The sequence below is a fragment of the Aythya fuligula genome, chromosome 7 (genome assembly GCF_009819795.1).
Source record: "Aythya fuligula isolate bAytFul2 chromosome 7, bAytFul2.pri, whole genome shotgun sequence".
NCBI classification, from domain to species: Eukaryota; Metazoa; Chordata; class Aves; order Anseriformes; family Anatidae; genus Aythya; species Aythya fuligula.
The window spans coordinates 16545547-16570953 of NC_045565.1; the positions used below are offsets into that span (position 1 = coordinate 16545547).

Here is a 25407-nt window from a genome sequence, read left to right on the forward strand (position 1 = left end):
AAAAATAAATCCTCAAACTGGTTTGAGACTAGCTTTCTCATTTTTGTTTGATTTGTTTAGAAGGTAGAGAAGCCAAGTAGTGTATAATTGAAGATGTTTTTTCTTTTTACTAGAGTAAGAGTAGTCTTCTTCTGCAATCTTTAGGGAAGTTTTATAGGGAAATATTATAGGAAAATAGATGCAGAATTTTGGTACTGACGCTGATGAAAATATTTGGTTTCCATATGAAATGAGGTAGAAGGAATAGAGTGTAAGAGTAAGAATTGTCTGGAAATAAGTGCTAGAATTTTTGACTTAGACTGAGGATCTTGCATACAAATCTTTGCTTTTTGGGAGGGTGAAATGAAAATGAAATAACTGTTCAGAAGATCTCTTGGAGATTACACGTGCACACAATAAAAGTGGGGTTTTAGTCAGCTGGGAATATGTGCTGGACTTTCATGTGTATAGCCTGTGTTTAAGGTGATAATGCATCTCTATTAAACTACTTGTCCTTGCAAGTGATTACCCAGATGAGCTGTGAGTTGCGGGTATGAAAATGCAGGTGTATGGCAGCAAAACAGCTGGCCATGTACTGGAGCTGCTATTCAGGTTGTGCCTTTTCTCCTGTGTGCAGACCCAGGCATTATCTGATTCTTACTTGGGTAAGAATTTACTGGAAAGTAAATTCCTGCAAGATTACAAGCAATGCATTGTGGGCTGAGAAGTTTGGAAAAAGTTGAGTGAGAGGGAAACAGAAGTCATGTATAAGAAAGCTATTGGTGTGGAATGTAAGAATCAAGAGGGAGAAATAGGAATGAAAAGTGTGGATGTTTTGATGTCTTGTATTTGCTCTGGGAGAAGGTCCACGGGTGATTAACATAGAGGAAAATTTGCCCCTAGGCTCCCAACCCTTAGTTCTTTGCAAATGTGCTCTTTGAAATGAAAGGAAGGGAAACACCACAGAGATAGATGTGGTTTCAAAGGAGAAACTCCTAGGATTGTCACTTGTAGTCCCTGTGCAATACAAATATGTGCTGCTTGATCAAAGTGAGTTAAAGGTTTCTTGTTTCTTTTCAAACAATGTATTAGTCACGTGTTGCACGTGTTGGAAAAATACAGTGACTGAACTATTTTTTGTTTTTCTTATTAGAGTATCTTCAACCAGTTTCAGTGTAGCAGTGAGAAGGTACTGCCTTCTGATGCCCTGCGCACCGCTCTCGCAAAGACGTTTCAGGATGAGCAACGGTTCCAGCTGGGCATCATGGATGATGCTGCTGAATGTTTTGTGAGTACAGTTGAAAGATGGTCTGAAGGCATAGGTTCTTAATCAAATTGATTCTTAACCAAATCAATTCTTAATCCAAGTACAAGCATGCCAGCTTTGCTACTGGATTTGAATCCTCTCAGGCAAAGCACCATTCAGAGTGGAGCCCTTTCTGTACATTACATCTTTCACTTCCTGTACCTACCCAATTTGACAGTAGCACTGGAGGAAATTATAGAAATGCTAAATTCATATAGCTGTTGTAGGTCTTCTCCTAGCCCTCTAAATGAGTTTATGATAACCCAAACTATCCCGTTTTGTAGAATACCATGACAGAGAATAATTGTCTAGAAAAACAGTATAGTTTAATAGGCCTATTTAAAATGGAAATAGATCATATCAATGAAGCCTTGAAGTGAAATAAGGGAGGTGAGCCTATACAGGAGCCCCTGTCAACACAGCGGTGATAAATCTTTGTGTGTAGCCCAGCACATTAACAGAGGTCTGTACGTAGTAGAACATGGGAACTTCAGATTTTGTTCCTTTCTTGAGAAATCTAAATAGCCCATCTATTTCTACAGGAAGAGTCCCCACAAGCATGTTAGGTTAACCATACTGGTACAAAGACACTTAAGAGTGGTAAGAGTTCTATTTTGAGGTTAAACTTTAAGGCAGAGATAATTCCATAGCTTTTCACTTGGTTAACGTTTTCAGCCCTAAGGGCAGAGATTTAAATGGCAGAGGAAGATCTTAGGTATTAAAGTTCAAAGGAAGCAGTAGTAGTTCAGAGTTATTTTGCCTACCAATTAATTTTGACCTGGTTATTGAAGGCCTATCAACTATCCAGGCAACTTATGCTAGTGGTGGAAACTGCTTCTGGAGAAGGTGGCAGCAGCCTGCTGTCACCAACAGATAATGTTGGCAACAACGGGAGGAGCGGAGGTCTTAGTGGACAAGAAATCCTAGGAGCTTTAAAACAGATGGAGTTGTCTAGAAAATGTTTAGAGCTTTTGTTTCATGTAGGACTTAGTCTGCCTCTTCATTTACTAGTTGTCCTCCACTTTTACAGAATGCAGATTAACCATATTTCAAACCCTTTGTGGAATATAGAAATTGGCTAGAGTTATTTGGTGTTGATGGGAAGTTAGTTGCAACCAACTGATTTTAAAACTGCAGAGCTGCTGTGCCTGTTACATTAGGTCAAATCTACTAATTTTGAGAATTGGACAGGATAATCTTCAGGGGTACCTGTAAATAAATGGTTAACTGATATAGCATTTAAACTCAGATGTGGTACCCATTTTCTCTTATAGCAAAGAAATACCAAATCCCTTGTTTTCTAAGCAGGTTTCAAAAATTTGTCTTCTGTCTCTTTATATAGTACTTATAACACTATTCATTGCATCTGACATGCTTTTGTGATTTATATTCTACTTATGTCTACGTCTGAAATGACTTAATGCTTTTTCACTTCTCTCTTGGACTAGGAAAACCTGCTAATGCGAATTCACTTCCACATTGCGGATGAGACAAAGGAAGATATTTGCACTGCACCACATTGTGTTTCCCATCAGAAGTTTGCGATGACCTTGTTTGAACAGGTGAGGTGATGATGCATGTTGTATACAAATCACAAATTCTCAGTTTCACATTTTTCAATCCAAAGACATGCATTGCCATGGTATTAAAAAAAAAAAAAAAAAAAAAGATGCATTTTCACAGCAATGCTCCCACTTGTGTTTTTAATCTTGTCAATATACTACTTTTTCATTCTCTTTAGTGTGTTTGTACCAGCTGTGGTGCCACCTCCGACCCATTACCTTTCATCCAGATGGTACATTATATCTCCACAACCTCACTTTGGTGAGTTGAGACTTTTTTTTTTTTTTTTTTACAGGGAAAAGAGCTTATTTATACTGATATTGTGATTTGATCTTTACCTTCAACACTGAATGTCAGGAATGTGGTTTGTTTGAAGTTGGAGGATATTTTATAACCATGATAAGGAGCATGAGGGCTTAGTGGAGCAGAAGTTATCAACTTAGGCATGGATCAGTGTGTATTCTTGTTTACGATTCTGAATCCGACAACTCTAGTGCCAAGGACTCATGTATCTTTTAAAAGACCTTAGTATGTGAACAGGTGAGTTATGATAAGTGGGGGGAAAAAAGCTGGAAAGGACCTTCAGATGCCTAGTCTGTCTTCCCATTCAAAACAGGGATAACCTCAAAGCCAAATCAGGCTGTTCAGGGTTTTGTTGAATTTGGGAAATGTTCGGGGACAGAAATTCCACGGTCTCTCCAGGTTATCTGTTCCAGAGCTTAACCACTCTGTGAAACTTTTTCACTATTTTCCCCTTATCAACAGGGACAGTCTTCTTATGATAGGAGATAATCAAGTTGGTCATGCGTGGTTTGCCATTGGTAAATCCATGCTGACTGGTTTGACTTACCTTCTTGTCCATCTTATGCCTGGAGATGATTTCCAAGGGCATTTGGTCTACCTTTTCCCCAGATGGTAGAGCAAGATTGACCATCCGTATTTAGTTCCTTGACTCCTCTTTCTTATTAATGTTGAAGATAGATATAGCACTTGCTTTTTAATAGTTGTTGGCCATCATAACCTTTCATTAAAGGAGCTTTTGCTGCTCTAGTTCTGTTAGAATTCTGTTGAATGAATTCTAGAAGAGATAAGTTGATTTTTCTCTTCCTTTAGTAAGCTGCTTTTCAGTTATAGTCTGCCTAAACCTGACAGAGGTAGAATTCTGTTGTTCATTTCCATCTCTAAATTTTGACTGGGATGAAAAACTGTGTGTGTTGGCCAGCATGAGAGAGCAAGCCTGAAAAGGTTGTCTTAAGCTGCTGGTTGCTCTTCTCATTCAGATCTCTGTTAAAGGCTACTACTAGCAGTATATAAGGCATAATGTAAAGCTAGGTTTCATTCTCCCTTGTGGCTGCTACCTGCCATTCCACCGTGCTGTGCTTCTGTAAGTTACAGGCAGAGACAGTGTATTAGAATATTATTTATTAGAATTGCATGAAAATAATTATGTAAATGGTATTCAGTATTGTATATAAAAAATCTCAGTAACTCTTGAGTTGGATATTATTTTAAAAATACCAAGAAAAAATGCTATGTTTGTTAGTCTTTTTATGTACTTATCTTTCTTTTAAACTGGACAGTGAAATCAATTAAATACTGTGCTATTTTTTGTCTAGTTTTCTCTGTAGGGATGTGCTTTACTGTGCTAACATCACTGTTGTGGTAGCCAAAGGGAAGCATTTTGAACAAATGCTTCATTTTGAAATTAAGTATTTCTCAAAATGCTAAAGCTTGTTTTTAAGTTGTAAATTTTAAGTCAAATCAGAAACCTTTCCTGTTTTTTAATAGTTTTTTTCTTCCATATTACAGGTGACATAATTCACAGTTAATAACGGTGTTCTTTGTACTACATTAAATATAAAAAATGTTTTGTATTTTAAGGTTCTTAACTTCTTACATAATTTAAGGGCAACGTTCTTGCTTAATGTGTTTTTTGTTCATTTTTATATTTTTGTTAACCCTTTGTTTCCCATCCTTTCTCTATACTAAAGCAATCAAGCTATTTGTATGCTGGAGAGACGAGAGAAACCCACTCCAGATATGTTCGGAGAGCTTCTGCAGAATGCCAGCACTATGGGAGACCTGAGAAACTGTCCGGTTAGTATGCTCAATTTTCTTATGAGGACAACAGACGGGACAGAAGAGAGTTAATAGATTACACTGACATATACCTTTTAATTCATGAGCATTTTCAAGATTTAGTTCGTTGTAGTGATTGGGCTTGATTTTGGTACCTCTCAGTTACTCAACAAAGGAAATGAAAAACTTCTGATGCTGTGTGCTTTCTTGTCTAGAGGTAAGTTCTAAGAATAGGCAAGGATATAGTTCTTGGAAGGGGAATAAAAACAAATGTTTTTATTGAGCTAGAAGCCACGCAAAAAGGTGGTGAGAAAAACTTGAAAATGTTTACATTGCCCACAGGGAATGTGCATGCAGTCTACTCCTGTTCAAGTCTGTATGGCTGCTAGAAGTACCTATAATATGTTTCCATTCAATCTCACTGAAACTTGGTGAGGACTCTAACACTAACATGAAGCAGCAATTGTCTGCTTTTATTGTATGAAGAAAGTTCTGGGATCTTACCTTAAGAAACAGAGATGACAAAGAATTTGGAAACTATATCTGTGTATAGGAGATGTCTCTATGTTGACAGTAGTTTAGATTATCTGGCTTTTTAGTAGCGTTCCCAAAATCCGTCCAGTTATTCTGGTGTGTTATTCTTTTCTGTGAAAGTAGGGTGTACCACCTGTAATAAGAGCATGGGAAAGGAAGTACTTCTTGTAGAATCATCTCAGTAACACCATGCTATGACACAAATGTAACTACTCCTGTACCAGTTGTTGTAATTACATGTACAAGATTGATTGTTTTGCCTGGATGAGATTCCATTCAACTTCATCACTACTGTTCAGCTGGGATAAATTATACTGTTGACAACACTGTTGTTCTTGCATCATATAGCCAAAATGTTGGTCAGAGGCGAAGAGAAAAGAACAGCCACTTCTCACTGCCAGAGGATATTCCAACAGCAAGGGCTTGTAGGCTACACGGTGTATTTGCAAGAGCTATGTGAAAGGCAAAAACCACCACAGAAAATTTGAGGGAGTACTGTTCTGGATTTCTGGCTGACATACTCCAGAGTATGGAGAAACTGACCAGAAAGCGTAGGTTATAGTTGTCATGAGTGATGATTGGAATTTAACTGACATAAATTCTTAAAAAGAATATGCCTAACTGATAGCCATAGGTGACTGTTCCTAAAAATGTTCCATTCTGCTATGCAGTAAAAGTCTGACAAAGTTCAGCTGACTTAAGTCCTTATATCAGTTGGGTTGAAAAAAATACAAATGGTTTTGGGTAAGCATGAAGACATTTTTGTTTTTAAATCATAAGGGCTTGGTTTCTAAAACAGGAGTTTGATATTTTGTTCTACCTTCTAATTTAGGTATATTCAGATCTAGGGCCTTAGGTAGTTATGCAAAAATAGTGATCATCAAACTTTTTTTTACATATTGATTAATAGGTAGGGCAGGAAACAGCTGCATAATTGCTGCTTTGTGTAATGCTACTGTTTGACATCTCAGGAGCCTGAAGTGAAGCAATACCAGGCTCTAACAGGAATAGCTTGTGTGCCTATTCCCTGAGGGTGGTGTAAGCATTTCCATTTTATGCCTGCCTGCCTCCCCCTTAGCCTTCTGTAGCTTGTAACTTTGAAACATTCACTTTTAGCCTCTATATAGGTGTTAAATTCTTTTTTGGCTGTTGTCAAATAGTGGTTTACTTACGATTTAAAAAAAAATAAATAAAAAAACACAAATAGATACTGTTTTATTGCTTAAGAGATTCACAAATCTTAGCTAATAACTAAAACAAGGGAAATCTGCTAGAAAGACATTCCTTGTCAAGGTGAGCTGCTTTGTGTCTGAAATACTCAGTGGGGTAAAATTGCTTGCCAGCCGGCCCTTTCTGCCTCTTTGTTCAGTCGCAAAATCTTATTGAGGCTTAGCTAAGGCTGGACTAATAAAGCTTCACTTGCATGACTTATTAGGATTCCATTACAAAAATTGCTTCTGTTAACTAGTTGAAACACAGGTGATGTCAATTTGAGCTGGTTTGGTTTTTTTTGGTTGGTTGGTTTTGGTGAGGTAATCCACAGGAGTGCTTGTACTTTATCCCTTACAAAACATGTGTGAATACAGTCATCTTAATATTAAAGTCTGATAAATACCTGTAACGTCAGTCTTCTACCCATAAAAGAAATGAACAAAAAAAAACAACAACACAAAACAAACCAAAATACCTCAAGCCTACTTTCTCATCATTGACTTGTCACTAAACTGGAGCTTTTCCTTTTTATTTTCTTTTGGTTTTGCCTGTTTTTTTGTTAATTGGGACTGAAATTCTGGTTAACATTCTAGGTTGTTGTGGGGAGGAAGCCTTTTGTGTTCTCTTCCAAAGGTGTAGTGTCAGGCATGACTATATTAAACGGTGAAACTGTTCCTTGCAGACATGAGAAACTATTCTCAGTAGGAAGATGTTTTTTCTGAAATCTTTTTCCAGAGGTGCCTGTATGACCTGCCATGGGGGGAAAGTGAGTTCTAAGAGACTTCTTCATAGTTATCCTTAAAAATAAGAAGACAGCATGCTCTTTGCTAAAAACGACTGTGATAATTTTTTAATTCAGTAGGTGAACTTTTTTTCATAATGCTTTAAAGATGCTGTTAGTTCCAACAGATAATGGATAGGAAGGAACACTGAAAAAATTGATAGTTTTAAAACAAATTTGTTAGCCTTAAAAGCAAGTTTCTCTCTGAAGATCTTTTAAAACTAACAATATAATAAATAATGAGAATATAAAAATATATTCTTCATAATAAAGAATTATTTTAACTAATGTTATAATAAATGGAAAATATTTATTTTCAATGTTTTTGTTTTAAATCCTCAGAGTAATTGTGGGGAAAAGATACGTATTCGTCGTGTGCTGATGAACTCTCCACAGATCATCACCATTGGCTTGGTTTGGGACTCGGACCACTCTGATCTGGCTGAGGATGTTATTCACAGCCTGGGCACTTGCCTTAAGCTGGGAGATGTGAGTTTTTTTGTAATTTCACAGTACCTAAAAGCATGCAACCTTTCTCGTGATAGTCTGTAGTTGCTGGATTGAGAAAAATAAGTCACCACCTCTACCTTTTCAGCCTCTGAATAGAGGGCAGACCCAAAGATCTGGTCTGATTCTGAATGCTTCATAAAAACTGTGAAAGTACTAGTATAATCATGTGTTTTCAGTTATATTACATTAATGTGTAAGGTGCTTGAAAATAAGAGAAAATTACTTCAGAAAACAGTTTGAATTAAATACATAGAAGTGTGAGAGAATTCTGATTGCGGTTTGTGCTGGTTTCAATTAAAATACATTTGTACACTTTCCACTACAAAGAACAGAAGTTTATTACTTTTGAACATAAAATACAGTTTCTGTTTGTTGTTTAAATCCTCTTTGTTTACACCTGTAGTTGTAACAAGGAGAAATAACTTATAACCGAGCAGTCTCTGAGAAATGGTGGGTGGCTGGCATTGTGTGACTGACTGATAGGTTAAATTAACTCTAGTGTATGGGATATGGAGCTTTATATATCAGAGGATGCACTTATTCTACGTCAGTTTGTTTTAGAGCTAAGTAATTCATATACTGAATCTTGGCTGTGCCATATTCTAGCACTGAGATATTACATTAAAATACATGTACAGAAGAAGAAAACATCTAGTGCTTAGTGAACTAAAATCAGAGCAAGTTAATGGAAGTGTGGTTAAGAATGCATGGTACTTGCATAGTAAAGCAGTAACTCGCTAAAAAATGAGTCCAGTGCATTTTTAAATAAAACATGGTCGATTAAATTCAGAAAACATTGTTGTATGTGCCAAATTCTTTTGACCTACTGTTGTCTTCATTTCATCTTCTTTGCTTAAATTAAAATAAATGCCACTTGTTTACTGTCAGAACTGCTTGATTTCTACAAAGTGATGAGGAGTAACGGTCCTAAATGGTATTTCATATAATCAGCAAGCATAACAGAGTATATGGAGAATTTCTTCCAGTGCAAAGTAGTTTTGCTTGTATTCATTTTTAGAGTAGAACCACACTAGAAAATCAGAGGTTATCTATCACTGTAAACATCTTTAAAGCATGGCCACAGTCTCCAAGACTGACTCAATTCTCGGGCATTTGGTGAGTTGATAGCAGTCTGTTCCTGGTCTGTGTCTCTAGGTTCATTTAAACATTGGTCAATTACTTTAGTCTTTGACTTGTTTTCTTAATCTAAGCAAAAACAACGATGCCTCTCTTGTAGTACTTTGAGGCCTTCAGATGCAAAACAGTATATAAAATGCTGGGTATTTTATTGATTTCTGCTTTAATTTTTTTTATTTCCCTTCTTGAAGCTCTTCTTCAGAGTAACTGATGACAGAGCAAAACACTCCGAACTGTATTTGGTGGGAATGATTTGTTACTATGGAAAGCATTATTCTACCTTCTTCTTCCAAACGAAAATCCGCAGATGGATGTACTTTGATGATGCTCATGTCAAGGAGGTAAGAAAGTAATGCTCAACAAATTCCTAAGAGATTATTTTTCTAACTAATTGTATACAAATCCATACTGTTCTTCAAAGATTTTGAGAAATCGTGTGTGTTTTGCTACTCTAGTTCTGTAGCTCTGTACCTTTTTGTGAGCAAAGTAAAGCATTCACAGGAAAGCATACCAGAAATCTCAGAAGCCCTATTCTTAGTTGTTCTGTTGGCTGCCAATCTTGCTTTCATGTTGTTGTTTGAACCCCCATTGTTTATTTGTGCACACAGTTGACATGCTTCGCTTTCCCTTACTGATGAGTGGTGTTGCTATTTAGTGCCTGCTTTTGGAGTTGCTTGTTGAAGTATCTAGATGCCAGACTTCCCTGGTGGTTGCTGCCAACAACCAATTTTCTACTTGTTTGTCCCTTTATTTTAATTCTCACCAAGCATGAGGTCCTTGACATTACAGATACCAGTGCTGGAATCCTGGCACACTGTTACTACATCCCATTAGTTTGTTTTGCTTTATTTCACACCACTTTCCTTTTATTCCTTCTAGTCATGGAGGTACAAACATGAGAGAGGAAAACTGTCTGCTAGTTATGCCAAGCAGAATCTCGAAGGGAAAACTAATCTTTCTATTAGTTCAGTCACATTTATCTGCAGCAAAACTGCCAAGGATGGGTACTGCAGTGCTTCAGTTGAGTAACTGTGTATGGAGTAGATTTGTTAGAGCAGATGTTAAGCATATTAAGTGAAACCCATATTAGTATATGGGGAAGATTTTTGAGATGAATATGGCTATAATAATTGTTGCCTGGCTATCAGAATGCTTGTGGAGATTCTTCTAATAGCAGAACAGGTTCACACGCCAAAGTAGCTAGCTTTGAATTAAATTTGCTGTCATGTTGGAAATGCAATTTTTTTTTTATTTTCATTTTGTTTATGCTGGTGGATGGATTAAGAAATTTTGTTAAATCTTTGGCTTTGACTGATGCAAAACCACAACAGTTCAAAGGATGAACAGCTTTTTATTAAAAACAAAAATTCAACCCTCTGGAAAGGAAAAATTATTTTTGTGGTCATGTTTTTTGCAAAAATTATAATTTGTTTAGTCATAAGGAATATCTTGATTTTAGTTGAGTTGGTTCCTCTGTGTTCCAAACGTGTTCTTAGCTGGTGTCATAAGTGGTGCCTTTTTTCTTAGATAAGGTGAGTCTCAGAGGAATGGAAATGCCTATTTTAAGGCAGTTTTGAAGTGTTTTCCAATACGTGACCACTGGTCAGAGCTTTCTTGATTCCCGTTCAAAATACTGGATATGGAAGGAGTTAAAGAATGTCAGAGGAGAAAAAATCAAACTCTGAAAGAAGGGGGGGAATAGACACTGTTATAGAAAACGTTGACAGTCTTTCTTGTGTTATCTTGTCGTTGTTTTCAAATCAGATTGGTCCAAAATGGAAAGATGTTGTGACAAAATGCATTAAGGGTCATTATCAGCCTTTGCTGCTGCTGTATGCAGATCCAAGAGGAACTCCCGTGTCAACACAAGACTTGCCCCCCCAAGTGGATTTACAGCAATATAGCAGGACTTGCTATGATAGCGAAGACTCAGGTAAGCAGTCTGGACTGCAAGCTTATGCCTTGTGCTGTAGTGTTGTGTGTGATTTATTTTTTTTGTTGTTCTGTGTGTGTTTTTGTTAGTGGGGTCTTTGGTTGTCAAAGCTGATCTAGAGGACTTCCAGTATTTCACCTTTGAACTTCTCTTTCAGTCCAAGACTCTGTTGATTGTTTGTGTAGTAAATGTTTCCAAAAAACGTTGGAGAAAAACTAAATAAATAAATAAAAAGGCAGTGAAAGTGTTGTGGAGTGGAAGCAGAGAGGAACAATAAATGATGACTTCAAGGACTGGGTTCACAAATTCATGATCAGTTTTAACAGGAAGGGAATAATAGCTGAGTTGCATAAACTCATAGAAATGAAAGGGAGCTGCAGAATTACTTTATCCCTAACTTCACTCCTGAATTTAATCTGTGAAATATGAACTGGTTTGTGGGAGACTAAAGGGGAAGGGATTGGTGAAGGCATATGCCTGTAGGTGATGATTACTTCTTAATTCTTCATGGTCTGTTTTGCATCAAAAAAGATTACAGCTGCAGATGCATAGCACTTTCTATCAAAGAGGCTTTCAACGTCTCTCTGCTTCCTGAATTCTTTGTATTGTAGGTATTGCATTGAATCAGAAACGTCTGTCCTACTAAGGTGCTTCAGAGCTTAGACCACTACCAACATGCTGAACAAAGTTCTGATGGGCTATTGGTTTACTGAATTTCTGGGATGATTTTGGATGTTAAATGAGGCCTCTAGAGACATTCTGAGAAAGACATGCAATTGCAATCTAGACAGGATGAAGAATAGAAACTGGGTGTGGGCTTATTATAATGGCTTAGCAAAAGAAGATGGTTTCTATTTTTGCATATTTGTGGAAAATATCCTGTATCAGAGATGGGTTTATAGGTTGCCAAGAACAGCAAGGCAAGACTAAACCCAGAAATACAGCATTTTTCCAGAATTCTAGCCTATTTATACAGTGCAATTCCAGGAATATTTTATGGTTTTTGCGGACAATAGTTGACCAGGAAACATAAAATTAGCTAATCCGTAGAGAACATCTGTTATCCCCTTAGTTATGTGTTGACAATCTACTCATAATGAAGTAAATCTCCAACTCTTCTTAAAATAAATGCAAATAAAAGCAGAAGGAAGAAAACCTTCACTTCTTACTTGACGAGGTGCTTTACAATTCATAAATCTATCTTCCTGTTCTGAAGAAAACCAGGAAGTGGGGAGAGGGCCTTTGATGCTATCCATCAGTTGTGAGCATCTCTACAAGTATCAGGTCAATATACGCTATATATAAACTGACCTTGTGGTTCTGCTTTTTTTTTTTCTCTCCAGGAAATACCTAGCTAACACTACTTCTCAGTGTCTCCTCAGTATCTAATATTATTGTGTTCTAAAATGACCTCAGGAAGCTGAACATAAAAATATGTATACATAAAAAAAAGTAAAAAAAAAAAAAAAAAAAAAAAAGTGCTTTCTTTCAAATTAAAGTCAGAAGGTTACAATGAGTAACCTGCTCTCTCATTTCAAAAACACTTGAGTTGCTCAGGCTTGCTTGTGTTGTCTGCAGTGCTCAACATCGATACAGAACTTCTGAAAGAATTTGTGAGATACTGTAGGTTGATGTGCCAGAAAAAATCATACTCTACATAATTCTCCAATCAAATATAAATGGATTGTTTTTTAGTCTTGTTGATATCCAGAGTTTTCTATCCTAATAATCTAGCTTTTTAGAATGGCCTTTTTGTCTCACACTCAGTGTGAATACTTGAGGACTGCTCGGTGTTATCAAATATCCACAGCCCATAATTGAGAAATGAACTGAAATTGCTTATTCTTAAACTGTTAATCACAATATCGTACCTGAACTGTTGTTGATGGGTTCAGGTAAATACATCTATTCACATCAAAATGTAATACCACAAATTGTGGAGGAAAGATTGTCGAAGATCCTGGTATGAAATGTGGAGCGAAGTCCGAATAATTTCTCTTAATGTTTTTGATTTTCTGCTGAATGGAGACTTCAGTTTATGAATTGTTCTTTACTACTCAGTTCCACAGCACTGATTCCTTTTTCCTATATTCGTTTTTCTTTCTGAAACTGTCATTTCCTAAAACAGGCTGTGTTCTGTATTTCCTTGGACTTTAAGATTTTTAACCAGTCAGGAAGTGGGGAGAATTTTGAGTGTAAAAGCTTTTACATTGCATGAAGTAGGACATCATCTTACAGGACTTGGTCTCAACAAAACTATGAAGCGGCCTCAGGCTTTGTGCAAAATGAACCATAATTTTCTTCTTTATTTTTTCCGCATTTTTTAGTTTCTCCACTGACAAACAAGTATGAAACAAACATTCTGTATATTCTGGAGTGTATACAAAACATAAAATGGCCAGCAGTCTCCCTGCTGTTCAGATTTTTACTTTTGTATAATGAAAGTGTTGGGAGGAGGTTGTCCTTTTCTTTTGTTTTAACAAATTTAAGTACTATACTGAAATTGAATCATGGTGGTTCATCCATTTCAGTATCCCAGTGAACCAGCACCAGCTTCTATAGAAGAAACAGTATGAAGTTCTAGATGGGCTTTTGCTTCATAATAGATAAAATGTTGTTGTTAGTATGACTTTTGATGTTATTGTTATCTTTAATAATGTTTTGTTCTTGACTAGTTTTGTTAATTTCAGTGTGGTAGTAGTGTATACTTTGGTAGGCTAATTGACATAGTTTAATTTTGCATAATAAATAGATCTGATAAATTTCAAGTTACCAGAGAGAGAGAAATAAAGGTTTTGAGAGGTATGACACCCCTTTATCCTCCCAAAGGAGACAACTTTTCCCATAAGATGGGGGTGTTCTGGGATTTGAGCTTGTATATTAAGTACTCTGTTCTTCCAGTTAACTTATGTGTAGCTGCTTCTATTCTGTTCTGTAATTTGACATTACTTTATTTACTAGGGAGAGAACCTTCCATCTCAAGTGATACCAGGACAGATTCCTCTACTGACAGCTATCCGTATAAACAGGCACACCATGAGTCTGTGGTCAGTCACTTCTCTTCCGACTCACAGGGGACCGTCATCTACAATGTGGAGAATGATGCAGCTTCACAAAGCAGCAGGGATACAGGTAGCAGATACCATTATATCTGAGTAGTCATTGTCATTAAATATGATGAATACAGTGGAGCCCCATGAAAAATCTTTTAATGTAACCCATAACAGAATAATGAGCAGTGCTTAGTATCCAGCATGGTTTTGGTTTGCAATGAACCATAGTATTGACAAAGATATACATAATTTTAACTGCTATTGACCTTTGTAGACTAGCATCTAGCCAGGTAAAAATTTACAGATGCTATTTCTGTTATCCACTATCCACCTGCTCTTTGTGTCATACAAAATCCTGGAATCTAGAGTCTGTTGTGCAGTACCATTGTACAGTCTGGTAAGTGTTGTGTGTGCAGTTTGCTCATTTCAGGAGTTGCAGCTGTCTGGGAAAGGCAATTCCATCACCAGAATCTAACATACATGGGTACTAAAGATTTCCTGTGTAAGTGGATGTTGTTAGTATTTACTGCACTAAGGAGGAGCATAAGATGTTCCTGTTCTCCTGCCTGTGCTGTGGAGACAAGTTGACCAAGCATTCACAATGGGAAGGGAGTCTGTCTTTATATTCCTTCAGGCAGCTGAACAGTCAGCCCAAAGACTAGTTGAAAAGAGGTTAGCTGGAAGTCTGAAGGCTTAAATCTGTATTACTCATGCCTAGTGACCCCAGTCAATCTGTTTCTGCATACAGTACTAACTTCAGTTCTCAAAAAGTAGTGCATGAGTCAAGGGCAGGCTTCTCAAGTGTCAGAAATGTGACCTACTAAATACATTTGAAGTTATTTTATTGTGCCTTAAAAAACTTTCTAAGATGACAAAACTGTTGAATCAGCAACTGTTGGTTGCAGCAGTGTCAACAGCTAACACACCACTATGTCCTTTTAGTTGCAAAATAGTTGTTGTCTTGTGATAAATATATTTATCTTTAGTTCATTTGAAACCATCTATGTTGCAAGTATTTTTCACATCTGAACCTAGAAGAAAATGGTTTGGGTAGGCTTTCTTCAGTGCTTTTTCATTCTTCATCAAAAGTCTAAGCGATTGTAATTCATGGTTTTAGGTAATTTAAAGGCACTTTCAATGTGTTATGAAATATTTAGCACTGTAGGTTCTGGTATTTGTCCTCAGAGTGTGAGAAAGAAGGGAAAGTTGAAGCAGAATTTGAGAGTGGTAAGGAAACATAATTTATGTTGAACTGAAGAGTTCTGAGAAGCCCAAACTGAAAATGCTAGCAGAGTGTTATTTATATAATCTATAAAAGTGGCAGGCAGTTGATTGAATTAGGTTCCTCCCAACAAAATTTGTCACAAGTCTGTTTAAAAAAAAAAAAAAAAAAAAAAAGACAGTAGTGGGATAGCTGCCAACATGTAAGCAGGTGAATTTCAACATATACGTTTGTTTTCTATAATTTTGTAGTAATATTCTCCTCTTTTTTTTCTTTTTTCTCCTACTGATTCTGTCCTATGTTATTCCTCCAGCTCTAGCCCACCTCACTACCTAGTTTCAGTCATCCTCATCTTCCCTGATTTGGCCTTAGCTATAGTCAGTCTCCCCTTAGCTAGTCACCTGTCTGGACATTTTTCCCTCTTATTGTTGCCTACCTAAAACCTTCCCAAAAAGCCAGTCTGCTGAATCATACAACTGCTTAGTCATCAAATGCTGATCTGTGGGGCTATAAAGAAGCCATCCACATTGACCTGTCAACTGTTGCTGCTATTGAGTAATTCTGGGCAAGAGCAGGATTCTTCATGTAATGGCCATTTACCCCACTACTGCAGCCCAGAATTTTATGGACCCTATTCCACATCGCCCTCCTGGGAAGGACCACCATTGGGTCTTATGACCTCAGACACCTGGGTTCTTCAGGATGAGGGCATGGAGAGTGGCTGCATGAGCACTCTCTTGCTCCTACCAACCTGTGCTGCTGAGAAAAAGTGCGTATTCTGGCTGCCCTATTCATGCAACTGAGTTTTGCAACTGAGTTTTTCTTGGGATGGAGTAGGGGACATTCTGTCTTAACCTGATTGATTTCATTCTTTTGGCTTAGCATATTTTGTCCATCTTCCTCCTCACCCTCCAAAAACCAGAGACCACTACCACCAGAAAATGTTCCTTTGAACGTTCCTTTGAATACTACTGCTTGCTTATAAAACTGTCCCACCCATGGAGGATGAGACATTTAGGAATGTGTGCAGCAATGGACACCTTTTTAGGTGTGTGATTGGGCACTCAGAAATCCTGGCCTTTTATTTTAATAAAAGAAATAAAATGTGTGAAGTTTCAGCTCATATATCTGGTGTTACAATTCCTCTATTCATGCATTCCATTGGGTTTAGTCTTTGTTCCAGAGGGTCCAGGCAGAAACAACACAGTCAGTGTCCTGCAGACTTGTGGTTCTTGGTTTCTACTCTAAGGCTATAAAATGTTCAGTGAGAATATGACAAAATTTACAATTCATTAAATAAGGAGAAATATTTATGTACAGCAAGCAGCCTTCGTTCTGCAAGGCTAAGTTGTGTTCTTGCGTTTGTCTGTGCAGACCCAAAGCTAACTCCAGCACCACTGAATATCTTTAAATAGTTTCTGTTACAGGACAAGAATACACTAACATAGTACTGGATATTAGCCATTCATTCCTATCAGGTCGCAAACTTCGGGGAAAAATGTTTTGCTTTGGAGTACACAACTTCTCCAGTGCAGTGTAAGCTTCTTTTACCTTGTAGTGGTTCCCGTCAAGATAAGATACTGTTCTTTCAGTCCCTAAAAGAGGTTTGACAGTACATGCTGTGGGGGGGAAATGATTTCTCCCAAAGTGCTGACTGACTCATGCTCAGTCACCTAAAAGTCATACGTCTTGTTTTCATTGCCAATGTTTCTCTTCTATTCCCTTAGTTCTTTTATGTATTCTTTTTTTTCCCTAAAGATTTAGCTACAAAAATTACTCTCCAGTTTGCAAACTAATAGAAACACAAGTCTTGCGTAGCTTGGTTTTTGTAGTCTGGACTCCTTCCTACTGATATTATAGTATCTCAGTTGTAGTCAAAGTGAATTATTTCTTCAACTGTTTAAAAGTATTATTTTTACTTTCAAAATCTGCTTTGAATATTGTTGATTTTTATGTTAATTTCTAGACAAGGGGTAGGCTCAGAAATGCCAACTGTGTAGTGTGGGAGCTGTTAATCCACTGTTGGGTAGTAGGGGGTTTTTCTCTGCTGTCATCCTATACAAGGTGAAATTTGGTGATGTCAAGGCTAGAGAAGTCTTTGTAGCTTATTCATAAATTCCCTTCTTACCCTGCATCTCTGCTTGGGACTGCTCACGTGAGTAAAGCCATGCGTGTGTTTGTGCTTGCAGGCTTAGGACTGTGTGTGAGAACCGTAATGTTAAAAGAAATGGCAGTAGAGAAAACCTGTAATTAAATGTCATATACGCTTAACTCACCTTTTATGTGAGGAAAAGGAGAACAAATTGTGTGCAAGAGAAAATGCTAGGACTTGGACACATGAGTACGGGAACATTGTTGTGTGTCAGCTGATTTGTGCTGATAATCTGTGTGTATGCTCTTAGTTTGTGGCAGATGTGAATTAGCTGGCGTAGCCCTTGAGAGCCAACTGAGGCTTCTTTGTTGTGGCCTAAGCTAACTCAAATTACTTCTGCAAAGAGAGCACAGTTAGTACGGAGAAGCAAATGGTGTGCATTAACTTATTACTACATGCTGACTTGTTCATGTGTTTGAGCCTTCATTCAACAGACTAATGTCAAGCAAGCTGTCCTCAACTTTTTGTTGGTGGCTCTTAAAACTGACCAAGTATTCAGACAGCAAGAAAGTAACACCCTTAGAGTATTAGAAGACAAGGCACGCTCAACTTTTTCTGCTCCCTTGGGATATCTGTCACTAACTAGGGTCCTTGGAGGGGCTGTATTGTTTGTGACCTTAAAATACACCCCACCCGCAGGACAAAATGAATAACTTCTGGATACGAAGTTATCCAAACCTGCCAGTTAGCATTGGAGTGTCTGCAGCTCCTAAGGAGGAGAGCCCTACTGTTTCAGCACAGAGAGCAATTGGTCCGAAGGCTCTTATCATCTCAGATGTGTTCTTCTGTTCTTTCAGGGCACCTGACTGACAGTGAGTGTAATCAGAGGCATATTTCCAAAAAGGGCTCACTGGCAGACCGCAAAAGGAGTTCTAGCCGGTCTCGGCGAAAAGGAGATGAGGCTCAGTCATCAGGATACCACAGTGAAGGCAAGAAACATTATTTTATTTGAAATATCAATACCTTTCTAAATGTTTTTAAGATCCTCAGAGTGTATGTGCATTTCTTTTCTCGTTTTGTACATCATAGCATTTTGTATTGTCTTTGCTTTTGTGTTTGTGTTTTTATTTTACTTTTCAAAGACTGTATGAAGATGCTGTGAGTAGGGCTGCTGGCTTAATCTGGAGTTATATTTGTGGCTGTTGCCCTGTCTTTTATAAAATGCAGGAGAAACCTTGAAAGAGAAACAAGCCCCCAGAGCTGCCCCCAAACCATCCAGCAGCACAAGCCGACTGAGGGAATTTAAAGAAACAGTGAGCAATATGATCCACAGCAGACCACAGCAAATTTCTCAAACCAACCAAAATTCGTCTCATGGAGGGAGTAGTACGGATCAGGCTGAAACACGGCCTTCAAAAAGCCTATCATCTGCACATTCTCGAGACTGGGAAGTGGAGAGTACCAGTAGTGAGTCTAAATCCAGTTCATCTAGCAGGTACCGGCCAACCTGGAGACCCAAAAGAGAATCTCTGAATATAGACAGCATCTTCAGTAAAGACAAGAGGAAACATTGTGGCTACACGCAGCTTAGTCCCTTCTCTGAAGAGGCAGGTAAGCAGTTGGAAAGAAAGATTTACTTACAGATATGTGGAATGTACAGTCTTCTACTCTTCCTTTTTAAGTTGAGAAGTGAAATTTTGAAGATGGCATGTAGGTTGGTGATTCATGTCCTTGAAGGCTAATTTCTGTGTGTATTTATGTTGCATGTGTGATATTTGTTTGTTTTCCGTGTAAAATTGTGTAAAGACTTTGTCCTAGGCTTTGCAGGTTTTTCTTGCAGGTAATGGAATCTCTTGTGAAACAATTTCAGGCATCTTCTGTTCCCCCTGCTTCCCTTTCCATGGTCTGCAAATGAATGTAACAGTTATTTTCCTCTATCAAGAAGTGGATGCTCCTGAAACTGTAAAGGTTGTGGAGAGCAGGTGTTTACCCATTCCTGTCTTTTATACTGTCATGCTACTGGAACTGCTACTCTCCTTTCTTAAGTGCTTAAAGGGGAAAGTGTATGGATGAGAAGGGAGAGATTTGTGTGACTGGCAGCAGGGTTGTGGTTAATGAGGACACCTGCAGAAATTCTGGAGTCTTGAGAGGGACAGGGATAACTAGAAGGAACTAAAGATTGAAAAGAATGGGGCAGCGTGAAGGAACATCCATTTATAGGGAAGATGAAGGGAGAAGAGAACAGCTTCAAGAACAGAAAACAAGGGGAGTAAACATGAGGCAAGTGGGAACGAAGTAAGATCAGCAAGGAAGAATTTAAAAAGTTTTCTAGTTCTCCTGTCCTACATGAATGACACAATATATGAGCCTCATCAAATTGTAAATGGCAAAATGAAGTAAAAAGTGCAGTATCTGAAGTACATATGACAGTACAGTAACAACTATGAAGTGGAAATACTAAAGGCACAGTTGGGTATACTGTAAAATGATTTTGGACAAATACAAGTTGTTACAGGGAGAAAGGGATTTTTCTTTCTGCAACTGATTGTTGCTTGGTGGGAATGTGGTAGCATTAAATGGGAGAGATTTGAAAATGAATTTGCTGAAGAGGTTATTGCTTCATGTTATCAGAAAAGTAAATTTTTTTGATTCCTGTTGCTGATATTAGGTGATATTAAAGTGCTTCTGGTTTAAGTATAATTGAGAAGCGAAAATGTGTAGATGATTTGCTGTTAAGAAACCTGGATCTTCTACTAGGCGATATTCTTTTATCTCAACAGGTAAAGAGCTTATGGAGAATGAAGTGAAGGAACGTGCTGCTCAAGAAACAAGATCAAGCCAGTCAAACATCAGATACAAACGTGGTGTACTAAGCCGTGGCACCCAGCATATGGTGGATCAACATCCTCATCTAATACAGAGAATGGAGTCTGGATATGAAAGCAGTGAGCGCAACAGTAACAGTCCAGTTAGTCTGGATATGCCCTTGTCTGAAAGCTCAAGCAACCACAGGTAGATTTTAACAAACTTCATTTTTGGAGTGAGATCTGTTTCTTTTTTGTTGTTACATAATGACATAGGACATTAAAAACAAAACAAAAGCAACAAGAAAGAGTGGTCTGAGCTTACAGTGCAAATTTATTGAGGCAAGGGAAATAAGCATCTGAGTGAGACCGATTCCTTTTCTTGTTGGTATATTGATAGCTTAGTGCAAGTGAGGAGGAAATAAATGGCATTCAGTTGAATGAAGAATGTTAAAATGATGCATTTGAAATAGCTGTACGATTAGTCTCTGATTTGAAAACTCAAATATCAAACTTTGCATGTCCTTTGAACCATCTGATTGACCTTTTGATAAACCATTGTTTGATTTTTTTTAATCTGTTTAGAAAATCAGAAATCAACAGTCATATGACCCTGCCAGTTTGAAAAATTCACTGAAGTCTTGTAAGATATTTTTGCAATATTTATATGCAAAAATAAATAGGCATCATAATGTGTTTCTCTCCTTGGCTTGCAGAGCTGATGCAATCACAAACCAAGCATGTTTATAGCCAGAACAGATTTTCAGCTGTTAAAATCAGTTGAGAACAGCTATTAGACCATGGTTTTAATATGCATTGGGTAGTCTTTGGAGTAGATTAGAATTATGGTCCCTTCCCCTTGTTTGCTTTCTCTTACTCTGTTTTTCCAAAGACTTTCCTGTGGTAGACCTTTTTTTCCCCCATGAGGATGTAAAAGTAAAATGTGAGTAAATATTTTTGTGATCATAGAAAATGCACACACAATTTCTCCTGAAGATAGTAGTAACATTGTGTACTGTAATTGTTCTCTTTTTGGAGGGATGTTCACATGAAACGGGCAGGTGGATTGGTTCCTGCTTGGCGCAGTATTCCCAAGTCTCATAGTAGCAGCATCCTGGAAGTGGAGTCTAATTCTTCAAGTGGGAGCTGGACAAACAGCGCACGCACCATTGGAAATGGTAGGATGTACTTCTCAGTAGTCGTGGCTCCACAAGATAAATTGTACTGGAGTTGTTCTTTACTTTCTGGATGCTTTTCTTTACAGTGGAATTACGAGGAAGGGGAAATGAAACACTGAGCAATATAGCACAGTTTTACAAGATGTAACTTTTGCTTTTCCAAAGGGGATTGTAAAAAACTTTATTGGAATATTCCTTTGATCATGTTGTTCTGGTATCTTTTTCAACAAAGATTGACTTAACTGATAAAGTTTTTTCCCTATTCTTTCCCATAATTCAGTGTTCTGCTGTCAGTGCAAAATGTTGTCTTGAGCATAACTGGTAATAACTACTGAAAAGAAGCTTGTAATGGTATACAGCATTGAAAATTGTCACAAGTGAGAGTGGATATTTACAGGATGTTTGGGCTAAAGCTGAGCTTTTCTGCAGATACACATTCTGATTATACTGAGCAAATACTTTATTCCAGAGAATGTCTGGGGAAGGGAGGAGGGGAGATGCTTTCTGAACACAGGTCATAGTTGAAATGAGAGTGAAGACTAATTTCTTCTGTGCTGAGTAGAACATTGATAAGCTTTTTTTTCCTCCCATTTTTATCTGCTTCTGCACCTGGATGAAAACTATCTCAGTTGGAATCTGTTTTACTTTCTAAAGCTAATGATGCAAATTACAGGCACAATAAAAAGTCTCAAGATTTCAGCAGCCATTTAGGGTTCTCTTCTGATGATTTGCTCTGTTCAAATTTGCTGTTTCTTGGGTCAGTGGATTAAAGGATGGACTGTGCTACAGGGGATCATGAAGCAACACTGCAATGATTCTACCAGAGTCACTGACACAGAGAGGGGAATTGGAAACCAAATAGCTTGGGCAGGGTTTTAAAACTAAAATTTAACAAAGCAGAATTCGTCTGAAATTCTGTAGCCTTTGTTTGGTCAGTATGCTATTTGCTAATGGCAGTTGTATTTTTCATTAACATTACTTGTCTGTTAATGGATACTTTGAGAGATTTTACTGTCAAAAATATTTTTTTGGAAGGTGGGGAGATCTTTGGCCCTTTAAAGAGTGAACTGGATGAATTGCAAGAGGAGGTGGCAAGGAGAGCACATGAACAAGAACTGCGCAGGAAAAGAGAAAAGGAAATGGAGGCAGCAATGGGCTTTAATCCCCGTCCCAGCAGGTTCATGGATCTAGATGAACTGCAGAATCAGGGTAACCTTTTGAATGCAGTATATTTTGCAAGATTGTGGTGCTGAATTTTTTTTGAACCTTTGAACTTAATTTTCTACTATATGTCTCTCCCCACCCACCCAGTATTAGAATTTTGTATCTTCAGTTAGTGAGAGACCATCAATTTCAATCCTGTTGAACACAGAAAGCAATTTGTTATTTTAACCGAATTCTTTCTTGATTGTGACAATAACAACAAGATATTTCCTAATGTATAGTGTTTGTATATATTTACACCTTTACATTTTATGTGTACTAGTGATACCTAGATTTAGCTATAAGGTTTCAACCAGCATCTTGGAATGAGCACTTTTTAGATGCCTCAGATCCACCTGCAGCATAACTGGTTCATTTAGACCACAGTTTTGTTTTAGTTTCTGTCTGGTAGCACCACTGACCTAAGCAATTCTGCCTGTTTCTGCCCTTTTACTTTCCACTCTCCCTCCCTGCTCAGCTGTGCAGCCGCAGCACAGGGGTGGGAACAAGTACTGGGGCAAGCTTATCTGGTCTAGTGTTGAAAATCTGAGCAGGGTTTGGCATAGATGCCTTTCAGAAGGGACAAGAATTGAGAAAAAACAAGAGTTAATATTTGGCTTTTTATTTTCTATTATGACTTTTCCAAGACTCCTTATGTTTCTGGCTGGGGATGGCAGCAGAAAGGGTTTAATTGGAATTTAATGGGAAGAATGGAACTGCAACAGAAGGAGCTTGGTGACAGGATTCACATTAGCACCTTTTGTTTTATTCCTAGTCTCCAGTAAGGGGAGTCAGAGAAGGTGGGGTGAACCACCTAGTAGGGATTGAATGAAACCTAGTGTAGCATGTAAGCATGGGGTTCTTGGTGGCCATCAAAGGCAAGGGGTCTGGTAAAATGCCTAGGCTCTGCCCTCCCAAATGACTGGGGCAATCCCACCAAGGCACTGTAGTCTCCTGTGTTGACAAGCTTCCTGAGACCCCTACGCTACTCTCTCCTACCTGGTATAGGAGAAGAGAGTTAAGGTGCTGTTGTTGTACAGGACAGAAGTGAAGGATGGATAGGGGCACCCACAACAGTGCCAGCTGAGGGCACAATGCAGCCATCACTCTGCAGCCCATGGCTGTGCCAGCTGCTCAGAGCCAGAATGTCACTGTATCAGTGGCAGCTGAAAAATAGGATCTTTATGAGAATGTCTCACTGTGAATGTTGTTACGGTTTGTGCTTTCAGTGAGCCACTAGGTTATCCTTTATGGTTCTGCTGTGACCTGCAAGTGGCCAGTTGACAAGTTATGATCTAACATAGCAGATACCTTTTTATTAGTGTAGTTTATTTTCGTAGCATAAATGATAATGATTTACAGTTGAAATGGGAACTTCTGTTCTTGAGCACGAGGATGTCGTCTTTGCTTTTCGTGCCCAAAGGGAATAGCACGGTTTTCCAAGAAATGGCCCCTCTTTGACCTCTTGTTGCATTAATTGGTAGAAGCAAAAATAGCTTGGGTTTTCAGTGTTAGGAAGAAAGCGAACTAGAATAATGCTTAATCCAAAAAGACTTCAGTGCAATATTTGAGTTAGTTATTGACCTGAGAGCTGGGAAGGTATTCATTTGTTCCTTTTAAGCCTTTCCCCACCCCAGTCAGAGATGTAATTGCTTAACATTAACAGACTGCTTGATTGCCTGGAATGCTTGCTTGTACACAGAGCTCCAGAACACTTGTGACTCATTTTCCCCTCAAGTAAAATGCTAAACTCATGCAAAGAAAGCTAACTTTAGAATACTGGCCTTGCTTATGAGCCTCAGTAGCCTTGATTTTGAAACTGAATGTGCTGCTTGATTAACTCACTGCTCTAACAGATCTCACTTCTCTCAGCAGAAATCGCTTTTCATGAGTTCTTTGGGATTTGTGTGTTTGCATTTCTGCACAAGGGTGCTGGGGAGCAGGTCAGGCCATGGTGTGTGCTATACAAGTTGGTCAAAAAGATATTGATGTTCTCTGTCAAAACGGAGACCTTCCAGAAAAGGAGCCCACCCCCAAATGAAACAGTCTATTATTGTTTTCTGTTTTCTCTGGCCTCATTTGTGTACATTTTAGGATACAACTTGCATAATGTTTAATAGATGACACCAGCATGTCTGGGCATTTTCTCCTCTCAGAACTGAATGTTCTGATGCCAGGACACAGTGTTTCATCTTTCCCTGTTGTGTCTAAGGATGATTTATTCTTATTCTCCAGTGCTATTTTCTAAAGTGATGTAAAAAGAATTACTGACTGATTTCCATATCTTTTCAGTTCCTTCCCCATGTTTTTCTTCTAAAGCTACAAGACCATTAGGTTTCCATAGTCTGTATGTCTCTTTCAGCAGTTGAGTGTATGCACTCGACACATCCATGGAACTATTTTTTGCATTCATACACGCATTCAAGTCTAAGTATTGTTCTGTGGATATCTCAGTAGGTTCAGTTTGAAGACATTTTGTATGGAAGTAATTGGATGTCTGATTTATTTTTTGATGAATTCAATTCTAAATTTAAGTTACTTCTAATTGATAGAAGTCATCAGAATTAGCTCTATAACATGTCCATGCTGCCTTTTTTATACTAATTCAGACTGTTGAAAACAGTGTATTATGCAAATACAGGTCTCTGAAGTACGCAAAGTTTGAGAGGGGAAAAAAATGTTTTATATAGTTCTACTCTGTGTGTCAAGCATATCAGGGTGCTTAAGTTATACTCCTGCTTAGGAAAGTTTAGGTGTTACCATAGATGGTTTGGGATATGTGTAGCCCTTGCAAGAGGTCTGCTGCTAATGAGTCAATGTG

The 25407-nt window shown here is 38.0% G+C and overlaps 1 protein-coding gene across 10 annotated transcripts in view; it reads left to right on the forward strand.

The window, feature by feature from the left end:
• USP54 (ubiquitin specific peptidase 54) overlaps positions 1-25407 on the forward strand; it is a 98354-nt gene that overhangs the window by 59869 nt on the left and 13078 nt on the right. For all 10 annotated transcript variants that reach the window (XM_032190970.1, XM_032190969.1, XM_032190967.1 and 7 more), the window contains 13 exons: positions 1133-1267; positions 2734-2847; positions 3027-3109; positions 4840-4945; positions 7797-7943; positions 9293-9442; positions 10866-11034; positions 13996-14166; positions 18259-18390; positions 18629-19012; positions 20182-20413; positions 21244-21383; positions 22419-22592. In XM_032190970.1, the coding sequence (XP_032046861.1) occupies positions 1133-1267; positions 2734-2847; positions 3027-3109; positions 4840-4945; positions 7797-7943; positions 9293-9442; positions 10866-11034; positions 13996-14166; positions 18259-18390; positions 18629-19012; positions 20182-20413; positions 21244-21383; positions 22419-22592 (2137 nt within the window). The remainder of the gene's footprint in view (positions 1-1132; positions 1268-2733; positions 2848-3026; positions 3110-4839; positions 4946-7796; positions 7944-9292; positions 9443-10865; positions 11035-13995; positions 14167-18258; positions 18391-18628; positions 19013-20181; positions 20414-21243; positions 21384-22418; positions 22593-25407) is intronic.